The sequence below is a fragment of the Ascoidea rubescens genome (assembly GCF_001661345.1).
Source record: "Ascoidea rubescens DSM 1968 unplaced genomic scaffold ASCRUscaffold_1, whole genome shotgun sequence".
Lineage (NCBI taxonomy): Eukaryota > Fungi > Ascomycota > Saccharomycetes > Ascoideales > Ascoideaceae > Ascoidea > Ascoidea rubescens.
This window is the reverse complement of record NW_017962913.1, coordinates 1,386,913-1,402,501: the sequence shown is the minus strand read 5'-3', so window position 1 is coordinate 1,402,501 and position 15,589 is coordinate 1,386,913. Positions and strand designations below refer to the sequence as shown.

The window sequence follows — 15,589 nt, the reverse complement described above, 5'->3', positions numbered from 1 at the left end:
ACAGCAAGATAAGATGCACGCCTACGCGAGACAGCGGCAGCAGCGGGCATTGAAAAGCAGGCCGCACGGGCAGCAGAGGCCTTGTTGTCTTAGCGGTCTTGGACACTCTTGGTGCGCATGCTGCACCGCCGCCATGGCGCGCAGCTGAAACACGCTATTTATAGCTTGCCATGGGTGTGGCTTGGACGGGCTGGAGCCCTAGTCGGAGCTGGTCCAGCCCTAGCGAGCGCAATATAACGAGCAGCAGCTTCCAACACAGCAGTGTCGCCATGTTCTGCTCGCTCTCTCTCTTCTCGCCCTCGCGCAACCAGTTGATTCTCGCCAGATTGAGGCCTTCAGGTGCTCTCTCCCTTGCTGCCCACTGGTCCTCTCTCTCGCCCAAGCACAGAAGCCTTATGATCCTATACTCCCTCTTGTTCCTCGCCTCCATCTATGTAGTCTCTCCCTCCATACCCTTGCTCAAACCCTCCAGCTCCAAAGAGAGCTCCACTGCAAAGAGACCTGACAAGCACACCACTGGCTTCATCAACAACAGAAACGACTGCTTTGCCAACTCCACATTGCAGTCCTTGGCCGCCTTGCCTTCTCTAGTTGCTTATCTCAACCTCTTCAACGGGTTTTTTGTTGCGAACCAGCTCCATAACGATACACCTAATGATACACCTGATGACGATGTCACCGATAACGATAACGATAGCGATAGCAATGCTGATACTCATACCCATGCTCATAAACACAGTATCCAAATTGACAAGAACACTCCCATATTACACCAGTCTCTATCGTCAATGGTAAACATCCTCCAGAACCAAATCTACAAGCCAACCTCAATCTCGGTCTGGCCATTTCTAAACATTCTAGAAACCTTGTTTAATTCAAGAATCTCACGAAATCAGCACGACGCTCATGAACTATTACAATTGATCATTGAAACTTTGCAAACTGAATATCTCTTTCAGTCAAAATTTTTCACCGACAGTAACCCTAATATTGATAACGATGTTGATAATAACATTAGCGCTAATATTTCATTTCCCTTTGAAGGAACTTTATCAACTCAATTAACCTGCTTATCTTGTCTCCAAGTATCAAACATCAAGCATTCAAACTTCAACATCTATTCAATTCCCTTACCTCAAAACAAATCTTCAATCAACCTAACCGATCTCATCAACTTGAACAACACAGAATCAATCAGCGATTACTCCTGTTTAAAATGCAAACTCAAACTAATCATCAAATTCGAACAATACAATCAATCTAATCAATCTAATCAGTCTAATCAATCTAATCAATCAAATCAATCAAATCAATCAAATCAATCAAATCATTCCAATCATTCCAATCAAAAAAGACTAGATCAATTGATTCAATTTGAAAAAAACTGCAAAATTAACGATGACATACCCACAGCCGACAACCTAAACCACTTTATTTCAAACTACAAATTTCCCGTTTCAATCAATCCCTATCCTTCCTCCTCCTCTTCCTCTTCTAAAAATATCATCTCTTCAACCATCATCAAAAAAACTTTTTTTTCAAAATTCCCAAAAATCCTAATCATCCACCTTTCCAGATCAATCTTCTTAAACGATTTCAGCTCACACAAAAACTCCTGCAAAATCTACTTCAACTCCTCTTTAAACCTATCAAACAACAACATACTCGCAAATTACACCCTCAAATCAATCATCTCTCATACTGGAACACACAATGCCGGCCACTACGAATCATACAGACACAAACCATCTTTCCTCAAAATATCAAAAAACAACTACTCCAACAACGACCCAAAAATCGATCTATCCTCCTTAATCCAAATCAACAAAAACAACACCAACAACACCACCACCACCGCTCAATCAAATCCCACCTCGGCATCCTCTTCTTTAAAAATTAACAAAAATTCCATCCCGGGCTACTTACCACCAAGCAACATTTCCTCTCTAACACATTCTACAAAGGATTCAGATGATACAAGTATTCTTGACTCAAGAGAAAATTCAAGAGAAAATTCAAAAGAAGATTCAAAAGAAAACCAAAATCAACAAAATGAAGGCGTTTCAATCGAATCTCAAAATAAACGCCCTTTAAAATCTAAACAAAAAAAGAAATCTTTCCTACAATCCTCCCTCAAAAAACCATACTGGCGAATCTCAGACACTGAAGTCTCTGAAGTCACTGAGTCCCACGTCCTCAGTTGCAATGAAGCTGTCTATATGTTGTTCTACGAACTCATCGAATAACCTCTTCTGTACACACTCTCTCCTACTCTATATACTCTTTACTCTCTCTACTCTAAATATTCCCAATAAACACAAAACTCCCTCAATCCTCGCGCTGATTACATAACACGCGATTCGTGCACCCTCCCATTCACGAACAATGCTTCTTTCTTTTTTCACCTTCCTTTTATATACCTGCTCCTCTATCCCAACTCATCTTCCTTTACTCAATTTCACCATCTCTTTACCTTGATTTCCTCCCCCTTCTCTCTCTTCTTATCATGGTCTACCAGCTCAAGCCCTTTGATCCTATAGCTCCTGTTCCTGGCGAAAAGAAGCGTGTGGCCTATTTCTACGACAGCGATGTTGGAAACTATGCCTATGGCGCAGGCCATCCAATGAAACCACATAGGATAAGAATGGCCCATTCTTTGATCATGAACTATGGCCTATACAAAAAAATGGAAATATATCGTGCCAAACCTGCCACAAAACAAGAAATGTGCCAATTCCACACTGATGAATACATAGACTTTTTATCAAGAGTGACTCCTGATAATTTGGAATTCTTTCAAAAAGAACAGGCCAAATTCAACGTTGGCGAAGATTGCCCCGTATTTGATGGTTTGTTCGAATATTGCAGTATCTCTGGTGGTGGCTCAATGGAAGGTGCTGCAAGACTTAACAGAGGCAAATGTGATATTGCCATTAACTACGCTGGTGGTTTACACCACGCTAAAAAATCTGAAGCTTCCGGCTTTTGCTACTTGAATGATATCGTTCTTGGTATCATTGAACTATTAAGATACCATCCTAGAGTTTTGTACGTTGATATCGATGTCCATCATGGTGATGGTGTCGAAGAAGCTTTTTATACAACTGATAGAGTAATGACTTGCTCTTTTCACAAGTATGGTGAATTTTTTCCGGGAACCGGTGAACTAAGAGACATCGGTGTATCAAAGGGCAAGTATCATGCTGTAAATGTCCCGTTAAGAGATGGTATTGATGATGCAACTTACAAATCTGTCTTTGAACCAATAATTGGCAAAATCATTGAATGGTATCAACCTTCAGCTATTGTTCTTCAAACTGGTGGTGACTCCCTCTCTGGTGATAGATTGGGTTGTTTTAACCTCTCAATGAGAGGCCATGCCAATTGTGTCAACTATGTCAAGTCCTTCAATATTCCACTCATGGTAGTTGGAGGTGGTGGTTATACAATGAGAAATGTTTCGAGAACTTGGACTTTTGAGACTGGTATTCTAAATAACGAAATATTGCCACACGAATTACCTTATAATGATTATTATGAATATTACGGTCCTGATTATAAATTAGATGTCAGGCCCTCAAATATGTATAATGCCAACACTCCTGAGTACTTGGACAAAATTATGTTGCAAATATTTCAAAATTTAGAACGCACAAAACATGCTCCAAGTGTTCAAATGCATGTAACTCCTAATGGTCCAGAAGATTTAGGCGATGTCGATGAAGATCTTCAGCCTTCTCTTGATACCAAAGGTGGTTCTCAATATGCTCGTGATAATCAAATTCAACCAAGAAATGAATATTATGAAGAAGATAATGAAGCTGAGGGTATTGACTCTAAAAATTATGAAAATAATTCAAAAAATTTAACTCAAAAAGAAAATGATCCTGAAAAAATGGATATTGATAATGATGAGGTTCCTCAAAGTCATTCTTCAACCAATACTACTACTACTACCACTACTACTGCTATTAATAATAATAATAATAATAAAACCAATGATAATGCTAATGCTAATGCTAATGCTAATGCTGATGCTAATGTCAATGCTGATAATGATAATGATAATGATGTTGAAATGAATAATATACCAGGAATGACAGTTTTCAAAAAAAATTCAAATGGTAGAATAAATATAAATACCATATCGCCCCCTCCTGATAAAAAACAAAATAGTCAATAAAAATTTATAATTTATAATTTAGTCTTTCAAATTTAAATATTTTTTCTATAGTATTTCGGTTATCATCACCTCTTAATAATTTAGTTGTTTGTTTACTTATCTATTCATTTATTCTTTAGTTATTTTTTTTGTCATTTTTGTTTCTATTTTGTTATATTTTTATATTTTTATATATTTATACTATTTTTCACTATGGCACTTTTGTTTCTTGGCCAAATTTCATATCTATCTATGTTATTATGTTATATTAGCTCAATAAAAGTTTTTAATGAATGTAATAAAAAAAATTATTTATTAAATGCTATTAATCATTTGATCAGTTAAATATTCAAACCACCTAAAATCAATTGTTCTTTGTTTGTTTGTTTTTTTCCTTCTTTATCGACGACCGAAACCCTTGAAACTCGAATTAAAACCTAATAATTCATTGATTCCTCTAGTCCAGTCATATTCAGTTTTAGCTATACAGTAAATTCCACTGTACTTGCAATTGTTGTTTGATTCAAGGATTTGTTTATAATTGGGCTGAAATATAGCGCCAGATTCATTCACGATATGAATCTCATCGCCATCGTTTAAATCTTTTAGTAGAACACCATCAACACTAATTTTGGATATTGGAGTATTGAACAAAGACCTTGATCTCATTTTGATCATGATGTGCGAAGTCGATGGAACAACCAAAGGTCTAAACGATAGAGATCTTGGGCAGATTGGAGATAGCAAGAGACATGGAACCATGGGATGAACAATTGAACCTCCAGCGCTTAAAGAGTAAGCAGTTGAGCCAGTTGGAGTGGCTAATACTATTCCATCACCAGTCGACTGAGTGAGAAACTCACCATCAATATATATATCAATTGTCGTCAAATGAGGTAGAGAACCTCTGTGGATTATAATGTCATTCATGGCGTATAATTTTTGGTTGTGAACATGGCATTGTATTCTTGACCTGTTGATGGCTTTGGCATTGGAGGAATAGACAGCATTGAAGGCCTCTCTGCAGTTTTTAAAATCAAAAGGAAGCAAAAACCCCAAAGTGCCCAAAGAGAAAGACAATATGGGAGGAACACACAGATTGGAGAATAGTGAAACAGCTCTGAGAATTGTGCCATCACCACCTAAAGTGACCATCAAATCAGTCTTATCGATAATCTGGTTGATCTGCTGGGAGGTGAAGATTTCAATTGCAGAGGAAGTAGAATTTGGTAATATACTGGGCTCTTTTGTCGAGACTTGTGATAGCTCATCAGCAATATCGTAGGGAACTATGATGTTGACCTTGTTGTCCTGTGTACTGTATGTTTCGTGGATGAAGTTGATGAAGTTAACCATTGCTAGCCTGACATTTTGATCCTTAGGCTTTTTGACAAGCAAGATGTTGTTCAATGGGGTGGCCCACTTGATGTTCTTCAACTTCGAGTACTCGTTGGCAACAAAACTGGGGTATTTTCTATCTGGCAACTCTTTGCAGTCGTTGAACTGGAAGAAGCGATTGGAGATAGCAAAAGACGAGTTGAGTCTGGAGAAAACAGGCCTGTGAAGGGCTGTTCTGAGGACAGGGATCAGACCTAACATGACAAGAGTCTTTGGGGCAGCAGAAACAGCAGAATAGCAGAGAAGAGGGCTGTTGGTAAAAAGCTTGTTGAAAAGAGCATCAAAGCTGGATGCTTTGTCTGTTCGTGCTTTCGAGTTTGTGTTTCGAGTTGATGACTCAACGAGTCGATCGAAGCAGAGCTGGAGATGCTACAGAAGGAGATGAAGGGCGAATTATTCTGTATAAGTGTTTTATATGAAAGTGTTTTATATGAAAGTGGTATATAAAAAAATTATTTTATAAGAAAAGTATTTTATAAGAAAAGTGTTTTATAAGAAAAGCTTCTAACATTTTAATATCCATCTCGTAAGGTCATCACAAATACTATCTAGTATCACAGCATACATGAATTCTTCAACAACAGCAAAGTATAATTAAGTTGGACAAAGATTCACATAAACAAATATTATAAGTCTACTATAAAGGAAAAAAATAAGTGAGAGAAAAGTAAAATCAAAAATAAAAATAAAAAATTATCTCGGGAGTTTATAAAAAAAGATGAGCTTCAAGCAAAAAAAAACAATTGTTGGCATTAAAACTATGATAGTCAATGAATATAAATTTTTTAATCTGACAATATCTCAGTTAACAAGGAGAAGGAAGAGTAGGAGTAGGAGTAGGAGTAGGAGTAGAAGAAAAGATTTTGAAAAAAAAAACTAAAAAATATTGTAAATTAAACAAGAAAATTTATTGTTTTCTTTTTTATTGATGATAAAAAACCCATGAAAATCCAATCTATATTATAAATCCAATTTTTTTTATTCTAAATTTTCTATATTTCTAAATCAATTTGGTTTTAAAAATATTATCAAATTAAAAAATCATTTCCCTTGAATTTTCAATTGATTTTTTAAAAGCTTGTTGATTTTTTTTAATTTCTTTATATATGAAATTGATATTTCTATGATAATTAAAAACAATTAGTGAGTGAAAGAAATTTTAAATGAGAGAAAAAAACTTTGAGTGATAAAAAAAAATATTTGCAGGTAAAAGTATATGATACATATTTAGTTTTATGTTTAAATTAATTTAAATTTTGTTTTCATCAAGAATAGTTTGAGTTAGAAGGAAATAAAATAAAAAATTGAGTGACAAAAAAAATAAAAAACCGAATATTTTAAAAACTAATAAATTTTATTTTATTAGCCAAAATTATTAAATTTTAGAAAAAGAAGAGTTCCATAAATTTGGAATAATAGTAGCGTTTCCACTATTGACGCTTTGATTAGATTGATAAGCATTTAAGTTTTGACTATTATTTCCATAAATTTCTGGAGCACTTTGAGGAGGACGAGGAATTGAAGAGTTATCTAAGCTACCAAATGATAAGACATTATTATTAAATCTAATGTTACTTGAACCAACTGAATTAAATGACCCTCTTTGATCTAATAATTGGTTTTGATCGAAATTATACATAAGGTTATTAATATTATTATTATTGATACCATTAAACCCGAGATCATAGCCATTATTATTGTTCATATTGTTCATGTTGTTCATATTATTATTATTACTAATAATGTTGTTATTGTTATTATTAAAATTATTTAAAATATTCATATTATTTAAAGCCATATCGTTATTGATATTATGGCCCATGTTCATATTCATGTTCATGTTCATGCTCATTGATGAATTGATATTCATTCCGATAGTATTATAGTTCATATATTGGTCTTGATTAATAGAATTTTTTAAAGATGGGTCAGTTGAAGAGACTGCACACATCCAGATTCTTGTTTTATAGATACGGAACATATCTTTAACGAGGTCTCTGAAATCAATTCTTTTATTAGCAATATAATAGAAGGTTAATTTTTTTCTATCCCATTGATATTCTGAATCAAGGATTTTCATTGGTAATTTATGAGAAGCTAATTTTGATTGAACGATTTGTAGAGCCTTAATTTCGTCGTTTTGTTTGTGTAAGATTTGAGAGATTTCGTTATATTGAGCGACTCTTAAAACTTGTTTTGGGATTTGTTGTTGAGCAGAGGGGATTTTTTGACTTTCATTTTGTTCATGATTATTTTTATTATTGTTGTGGTTGTTATTATTGTGGTTATGGTTGTTGTTATTATTATTATTATTATGGTTATGATTATTGCTATTATTGTTGTTGTTATTGTTATTATTATTATTATTATTATTATTATTATTATTATTATTATTTGATTCATTATTTAAGGCTTCAATTTGTTCTTCAGATTGTAACATTTTAATTAATCTTGCATCATCAATTGAAATATCAATTGATGCAACTTTACCTAGATCTTTACCTCTGTCGGCTTCGACGAGAACTAGATCACCAACTTTGATGTTGCCATAATATTGAGAAGATGAGGGTAAATAGAAGATATCTAATCTTCCATTTTTAAAGGCGATTAGGAGTAGTTGGTGATTGCAATTTGAGGGATTGAGAGACATGTTGTTTAAGCATTTGCTGATGTCGTTGATATTCGAATTTAGATTTGAAACAAAGAATTTATTCATGGGGGAGTTATTAGTTGGGCTGGCGTTGCTGCTATTTTTGTCATTGTCATCATCATTGTTGTCGTTGTTGTTGTTGATGTTGTTATTTGAGGAAGGATCATTTTTAGATTGATTGTTATTAATTGGTAATAGGAATTTTGGTAATTGACCGATATTTTTTGAGAAAAGTTTTTGGTAATTTAGATTTTGTAGATTTTCGTATGTTAATCTTTGAATTAGAGAGAGGGGGTTTTTAGAAAAGTAGTTGATGATTTGTTGATTAAAAGAGGCAGAGGAAGAAGAAGGAGAAGGAGATTCGTTTGAGAATTTAGGGAATTGAGAGAATTGGGAGAAAGAATTAAAATTTTGGTTAAAGTTGGAGAAGGGTTGGTTTAAATTTTGGTTAAAGGAGGTTGATTGAGGTTGAGTTGATTTAAAGAAAGGGGAAGTGACAGAAGGCGACATTGGGATGTTGTTGTTTGGGTTATTGTTTGGGTTATTGTTTGGGTTGTTATTGGGGTTGTTATTGGGGTTGTTATTGGGGATATTGCTGTTGATATATTGAGGTTGGTTGCTGAAATTGAAATTGTTTGGTTTTTGTAATTCTTGAGAACTAGATAAACTTAAAGAATTAAAAGGGTGAGAATTAGATGAAAGAGTAGTGAAGATGCTATCGCTACCAGCACTGATTGAGTTTCTGTTTTGAAACCTTGAGGAAATGATGTTTGCGTTAGTTGATAAGGGAGAAGAGATTATGTTAGAGAAATCGTTATTGTTGTTATTGTTGTTATTGTTGTTGTTGTTGTTTGATGGGGTTAAGATATCTGGATAGGAGAGTCTTTGGTATAGATCAAACTGTTGGTTAATGTTGTTAATGTTGTTATTTGTGGGATTGTTGGTTGGAGTGGTTGGGATATTTTGGATGATTTGGTTATTTTTAGATGGATTGATGTATTGTGGGGGTTGAAAGGAACCTAGAGTGTATCTTCTATTGATGTGATCATCGTTGAGGAAGTTCTTATTAAAATTTGAATTTAAACAAGGGAAATTGTCAGAGGTTGGAGACCAAATTGAATCAGATAGATTGATGTTGGTAGCGCCATTTGTGTTTGTTTTGCAAAGGGATAGATTCAAGTCGTTGTTGTTGTTGTTGTTGTTGCTACTGTTGTTGTTGTTGTTGTTGCTGTTGTTGTTGCTGTTGATAATGAGATTGTTGTTATTGGAGAAGTTATTTTGTAAATTTGAGGATATGATTGAAGATTTGTTTGAGGTTTGGGATAGGATTGATTTGTCGTTGTCGTTGGTGGAGTTGTTGGAATCGTTTTGAGAGGATTGGAGAGGTTGGAGGGTGGATAGGTTTTGTAGAGCAGGCAAAGTTGGGGGAGAGAGGTTGAAACCGCTGGATGAGGATGAAAGAGAGGTTATGCTGTTTCGTTCATTGTCCTTGAAGATGTGGTTTGATTGATTGTTGATGGTAATGGTGTTTGAGGTGGAGTGGTTGGATAGATTGGAGAGGTTGGAGAGGTTGGAGAGATTTGAGGATAGGTTTGGGTTGTTCATTTTGTCTAGAGAGTAGTTTTTTGTGGTGGTGGGAGAGTTTTGGCTGATTTTGTAGTTTAAAATTGAATTTATGTTGTCGATGTAGTTGTTGAGATTGGAGTAGTTGTTGTTGAGAGACTTTGGTTGGGCTGAGGATGGATTGATGGGAGTGTTGTTATTGGAGTTGGAGTTGGAGGTGGGTGGTGGAATTGGAGTATTTATAGTTGATGAGAAAGGAGCAGAATGATTTGAAATAGAGGATCTGGGCGAGGAGTTCTCTAGGGCTTCATTATATTTGGGGATGGTGTTACGGATGTGAGACTGGGATGAAATGGAATTGAATATAGTGTTGGAAGCAGTGGAAGCAGTGGAAGCAGTGGAAGCAGAAGAAGCACAGTTGTTGGTGGAAACAGTGTTTGTGTGGGCTGTAGAATTGGGGACTGAGCTGGAGCTGGAGAAAGCAGAACCACTAGCAATGGAGGGCGAGAGATCACTAGCAGGCAATTGAGCAGAGGAGGGAGCGATATTGGGGAACATATAACAGCTATTAGAGAGCAAAGAGACTCGAGAAGAAAGCCAGATTGAGAGGATTAAGTAAGAAAGAGCAAAGATAAAGAGCGATAAGTAGACATAGATATAACAAATATATAGTAAATATACAATAAATACAACAAATCACATAAACACAGCAAAATCAGGAAAAAGGATAGAAAATTTTTCTTTGGGAGATGTTTTTAAAATTTCACTTTTGGCTTGTCCCTCCCGTAACGGGATACGGGCCACTTGACAAAGCGTCGGAGCCTTAAAATTGACACACGCAGCCGGATGCATACACGCTTGCACTAACAGGATTGCAACGCCTGGGAGCCGCAGTGCGTTTGTGCGGGAGCAGACTCCTGCAGATCTGCACACACACGCCTGCACACACACCCGTTCTATCGGGCACAGCCCTGTGGAGAAGCTCTGCGGTTTGCTGAAGCGGGAGCTGCAGCACTGAGCACGTGCAGCGTGTGGTCAAATGCGGCCACCGCGCTTGGCCGGGCAAACGCGAGCTGAGCGAGCTGTGGGAGTTGCGCAATTTGCGCGGCCACCGTGCACTGAGCACCGTTGAAGTGGACACGCATGCGGATAGAGGAGTCTTTGTCTGGTGCGTGATGGCCGTAACTTGCACCGACGTTGGTTTTTTCAAGCACCCCACAATCAGCACCAAACCTTTTTGGCTCCAGCAGTTGCACTATCCGGACAGACCTGCTCTTGCTCGTGGCACTGCGCAGCGGCGCGCTGTGATTGGCCAGATCGGACCAGTCACAGCGGCGCCTGTGTTTCTGCTGGTGTGCGATTGCTGTGCTGTTGTCGTGGTTCTGCTGCACCAGCACTGCGCAAAGCTTGTTCCAGGGCTCTGTGTCACGACTTCACCCCTCCCCTGCGCGTGCGGGATTGCTTTCTCTGGGCCACGTGATCGAATCTCGTCTTGCTGGGTCGAAACGAGCCTCCGAAAGCTTTGGAAGACTCTTCTCTTCTGTTGCTTTTGCTTTCGTTTCCAGACTTTTCAAGCTGCTTTCCAATCGACTCATTAGTGGATGGAAACAATGTCACCCAACGATGTTCATGTTAACGATGTTCATGTTAACAATAACGATGTCGATAACAACGCCGATATCAACGTCGATATCAATCACTCATTCTCCTTCAGCGACGATTCCAACCTCAATTCTGCTCAATCTTCCCAGGACTCGCTCCCTGAACCCAAGGTGGAATCAAACTACAGAACCTCTGCCAACTACACCCTACTTGTCAACAATTTAACCCCTGATCGTCCCTCTTCTTCTTTCACCTGGAAGAACTTCACCGATTTATCTGATCCCTCAAAGGCTTTCAAATCTCCCTTATCAGTTATCGCACACATCGACGTCAACGCTTTTTTTTCCCAGGTCGAACAGATCAAACATGGCTTCACACAAGATGATCCGGTTGTCTGTGTCCAGTGGCATTCCTTAATTGCTGTCTCTTATTCTGCCAAAAGCTATGGAGTCTCCAGAGGCGACACTCTCCAACAGGCCTTGCTTAAATGTCCCAACTTGGTGCCTATTCACACTGCTGTCTTTAAAAAAGGCCACAACTTTTGGACTTCCGTAAACTCAACTAATCCCAAAGACTTTCCCAATCCGGCCTTTTATAAAGTTTCTCTAGATCCATATCGAAGAGAAAGTCGAAAACTATTAAAGATTTTCAAAAACTTTTGTGATCAAGTCGAAAAAGCTAGTATAGATGAGTGTTTTCTTGATTTATCTCAATTGATTTATCAAAAAATTATCACTCTATTTCCTCAATTAATTCCAACAAACTTTCTTAATAATCATAACAATACTAATGAATATTTACCTAAAATTCCTGATTCTTTACCAGACTATTTTTATCAATTTAATGGTGAAATCATTCAATCTTTTGATGAAATAAATTATGATAATAACAATAACAATAACAATAATAATAATAATAATAATAATAATAAAACAATATTTATCAATGATTGGGATGACATCTTCTTCCTAATCGCATCAATACTAACTCAACAACTAAGAAACCAAATCCAGTCCTATCTAGGCTACACTACCTCTTGTGGCATCGCAAAGGTCAAATCAATAGCAAAACTAGCCTCGGACTTTAAAAAACCAAACAACCAATCAATCATCAGAAACTCGGCAATTAATCACTTCCTCACAAACTTCTCCATAAGAGACTTTAGAGGCTTTGGTGGCAAGTCCGGCGACTTTATCGCTCTCAAACTAAAAATTCCAAACACAACCTCAAAATCAATCTCCTTCATTAGAGACAACTTCTCTTTGCCCCAATTAAATGCCCTACTAGACAATGACTCAAACCTAGCCTTCACCCTCTACAACATCATCAGAGGTAACCACAAACTCCCTGTAACCCCCAAAATAGACTTGAAGTCAATGTGCTCAAGAAAAAACTTTCGTAAAGGTAGCATCAAAGACTCCAATGATGCTGATGAATGGTTCAAAGTTTTTTGCGGTGATCTAGTTCAAAGAATCGAAGAACTAAACGAAGAACAGTTCCTATCATCATCATCATCATCATCATCATCTCAACAAAATAATTCCAATTCCAATTCTAATTCCAACTCCACTAAACTAAGATTTCCAAGAACTTTATCCGTTCAGCACACAAGTTTAAATTTATCATCCCACTCAAAACAATGCCCATTGCCAACAATATCACTACAAAACTTAGAAGAGACAATATACAAGTACTCTCTAAACCTTTTGAGACAACTTGAAAATTTAATTCTCTCAAATGGCTCAAAACCTTACCCATGCCAAAATTTAAGCTTGCATCTAGCCAATTTTAAACCAGCTGATGGCTTTTCTTCAATTGATAGTTTTATCTCCAAAAAAATTGACCCCACTGAGAATCTTCAAAATAACAAAATCACTCGAAATAAATTTCTCGATTTACAGAACAACCAAATTAAAGAATATCTAAAAGCCCAAAAGTTGGAAAAAGATATCATCGAAAACAAAAAAAACAATAAAATCCTTCAAAAAAATGAAAAAGAAAATCAAATCAAAAAACTATTAGAAATTCAACAAGAAAAACTGGAAAGAGAGAGAAGCAAAAACGTTAAAAGCTCACTTTTCTCTTCTTCTTCTTTTTCTTCTTCTTCTTTTTCTTCTTCTCTGCCTTCTTCTTCTACCATCAATCAATTTGTATCAAAAAAATCAAATAAAAGAAAAAGCACAGGATCAACCTCATCCGATCGTATTAAATCGAAAAACAATTTTGACATTACTCAACTTCTTCATTCCAAAAAAAAAAATGGAGAAAGTAATCAGATAAAAACCGAAAATACTGTAAATGAAATCGATGATATAACTGACGACATTGAAATCATATCTGTAAAGGAATTGTCAAAAACTGGTAGAATCAAACAAGAAAATGACCCAGACAATGAAAAAAAACAGTTTGATATTGAAGAAACAAAAACACTTGGCCCCAAACTCAGCTATGCGGAAAGAATTCTAGACAAAAGGAAGTTTGACTGCAAGCCAAAACCAGTAAAAAGAAGAAAGACCAAGCAGAGCCAGACCCAGCTGCAATTCTTCTAGAACATCTTCAGAAACCAGCAGAGTATATATTGTAGAAATACACAAATGAGACCAAAAGAACGGACGGACGAAAGAAAAAAAGAACAGGCGAACGAACAGACAAAAAGAGCTGACAAAAAGAGTTGCATAACAACTATTGTTCGGCTTCTCGGCACAAAACAAGTCTTTAACACTTCCAGAAAAAAGGCCAGAAAACTGTTCTGAGTTTCTTCTGCTGTGTTTCCAACTTTGCTATATTTTGTGTGTCTTCTCCAACAATGTTGTCCTGGGGTTTTCGTGGAACTGTTCGCCAGTACTGTTCAGACACAGTCAAGCTTCCTTTGAAAGATGGCTCTTCGCTAGAAAGCGATTCCACCAAAGTCATACCTTTCCAGCAGTTGATTAACCAAACAAAAGCCTTCAGAGACAAAGCAAGATTCTATTTGAACCCATTGTTGTTTAACGGTGCTCTTCAGACGTTTTATTTGTCCACTCATGACTTCAAGAACAGCTACAAGGTCTACTATGGAAGAAGAACTCTTGTCTCCTTAGATGGCAAAAGCACTGCTTCTTTGGACTATGCAATCGATGATCCAAATCTATCCACTGAGGAATTTGAAAAATTAGAAAAAAAAACTCATCCTGAAGGCTGGCCAAGGTTGCATCCCAGAACCAGATTTTTCAGTGAAGAAGAAATTCATGAGAAGGATGCACCCTCTGATGATTCAAAACCAATGTTGATTATTTTGCATGGGTTGGCTGGTGGCTCTCATGAACCCATTATTAGACAGTTTGTTGAAAAATTGTATTACACCAAATCTGTCTTCAAAGAGATTATTTGCTTGCATAGCAGAGGTTGTGGAAGATCCAAGATTACAACACCAGAGTTATTTTGTGGTTTATCAACCGATGATTTGAGACAATTGATATTAAACTTGAAAAAACAGTTTCCAAATAGACCAATTTTTGTCATGGGCTTCTCTTTTGGTTCTGTTACTGTTGTTAATTACCTCGGTCAATATTCTGGAAAAGATTCCGGTGTTGAATGTGCTGTTACAATTGGTAATCCATGGGATATGGTTGATTCAAGTTATCACCTTCATGACTCATTATCAGGAAAATACATCTTCTCACCTGCTGTAACATCTTTCTTGTTTAAACTCATTAAAAATAATTATAACGAATTGAAAGAATCCCCTCATTATGAAAAGTATAAACAGCAACACCAACCCAAAAATTTGCCTGAGTTTGACACATTATTCACTGCTCCTATTTTTGGTTTTCAAACTGCTTATGATTATTATAGAAAGAGTTCTCCCGTTAACAGATTACCCAAAATCAAAACACCATTACTATCAATTAACTCCACAGATGATCCAGTTACTGGAACTCATTTGCCATGGAACGAATTTAAAGCTAATCCATATTGTTGTCTTCTTAGTACTGATTTAGGTGGTCATTTAAGTTGGTTAAAGCCAAATAACACTTCTTGGTTTGTTGATACCGTCAGTGATTTTTTCAATAACTATTGTAAGATGATTGATATGGGAAAACCTGTTTTAGACAATGAATACGAACCTAGACGTAGCGTCTTTGATGGTGTTTATCCTTTTTAAGTTTTGATCATGGAAGTTCATAACTTGATAGATTTTTTTTGAAAGTTTTTTTTTTTAATTTCATTCTATT

The 15,589-nt window shown here is 36.4% G+C and overlaps 6 protein-coding genes across 6 annotated transcripts; 4 read left to right on the top strand and 2 right to left on the bottom strand.

Moving 5' to 3' along the window:
* Window positions 1–395: 395 nt before the first annotated feature.
* On the top strand, window positions 396–2,246 carry UBP16 (putative ubiquitin-specific protease UBP16; the record flags this gene model as incomplete). Its single annotated transcript, XM_020191203.1, has 1 exon — window positions 396–2,246. The coding sequence occupies one exon, from the start codon at window positions 396–398 to the stop codon at window positions 2,244–2,246; it is 1,851 nt and encodes a 616-aa protein (XP_020050115.1).
* A 260-nt stretch (window positions 2,247–2,506) lies between these two features.
* On the top strand, window positions 2,507–4,183 carry RPD3 (histone deacetylase RPD3; the record flags this gene model as incomplete). Its single annotated transcript, XM_020190219.1, has 1 exon — window positions 2,507–4,183. The coding sequence occupies one exon, from the start codon at window positions 2,507–2,509 to the stop codon at window positions 4,181–4,183; it is 1,677 nt and encodes a 558-aa protein (XP_020050114.1).
* A 378-nt stretch (window positions 4,184–4,561) lies between these two features.
* On the bottom strand, window positions 4,562–5,761 carry POS5 (NADH kinase; the record flags this gene model as incomplete). The annotated part of the gene is made up of 1 exon (XM_020190205.1): window positions 4,562–5,761. One exon carries the CDS (start codon window positions 5,759–5,761, stop codon window positions 4,562–4,564), a length of 1,200 nt encoding a protein of 399 aa, XP_020050113.1.
* A 969-nt stretch (window positions 5,762–6,730) lies between these two features.
* ASCRUDRAFT_73576 (PSP1 family protein) lies at window positions 6,731–10,390 on the bottom strand. The gene has a single exon (XM_020192352.1). The coding sequence runs from the start codon at window positions 10,329–10,331 to the stop codon at window positions 6,936–6,938; it is 3,396 nt and encodes a 1,131-aa protein (XP_020050112.1). The 5' UTR covers window positions 10,332–10,390; the 3' UTR covers window positions 6,731–6,935.
* A 993-nt stretch (window positions 10,391–11,383) lies between these two features.
* RAD30 (DNA-directed DNA polymerase eta) lies at window positions 11,384–12,910 on the top strand (the record flags this gene model as incomplete). The annotated part of the gene is made up of 1 exon (XM_020190139.1): window positions 11,384–12,910. A coding segment is annotated over one exon (1,527 nt), but the record flags the coding sequence as incomplete, so codon positions are not given.
* A 1,271-nt stretch (window positions 12,911–14,181) lies between these two features.
* Window positions 14,182–15,519, top strand: ASCRUDRAFT_78820 (AB-hydrolase YheT; the record flags this gene model as incomplete). The annotated part of the gene is made up of 2 exons (XM_020194299.1): window positions 14,182–15,433; window positions 15,467–15,519. The coding sequence occupies 2 exons, from the start codon at window positions 14,182–14,184 to the stop codon at window positions 15,517–15,519; spliced, it is 1,305 nt and encodes a 434-aa protein (XP_020050110.1).
* Between the last annotated feature and the right edge of the window lie 70 nt (window positions 15,520–15,589).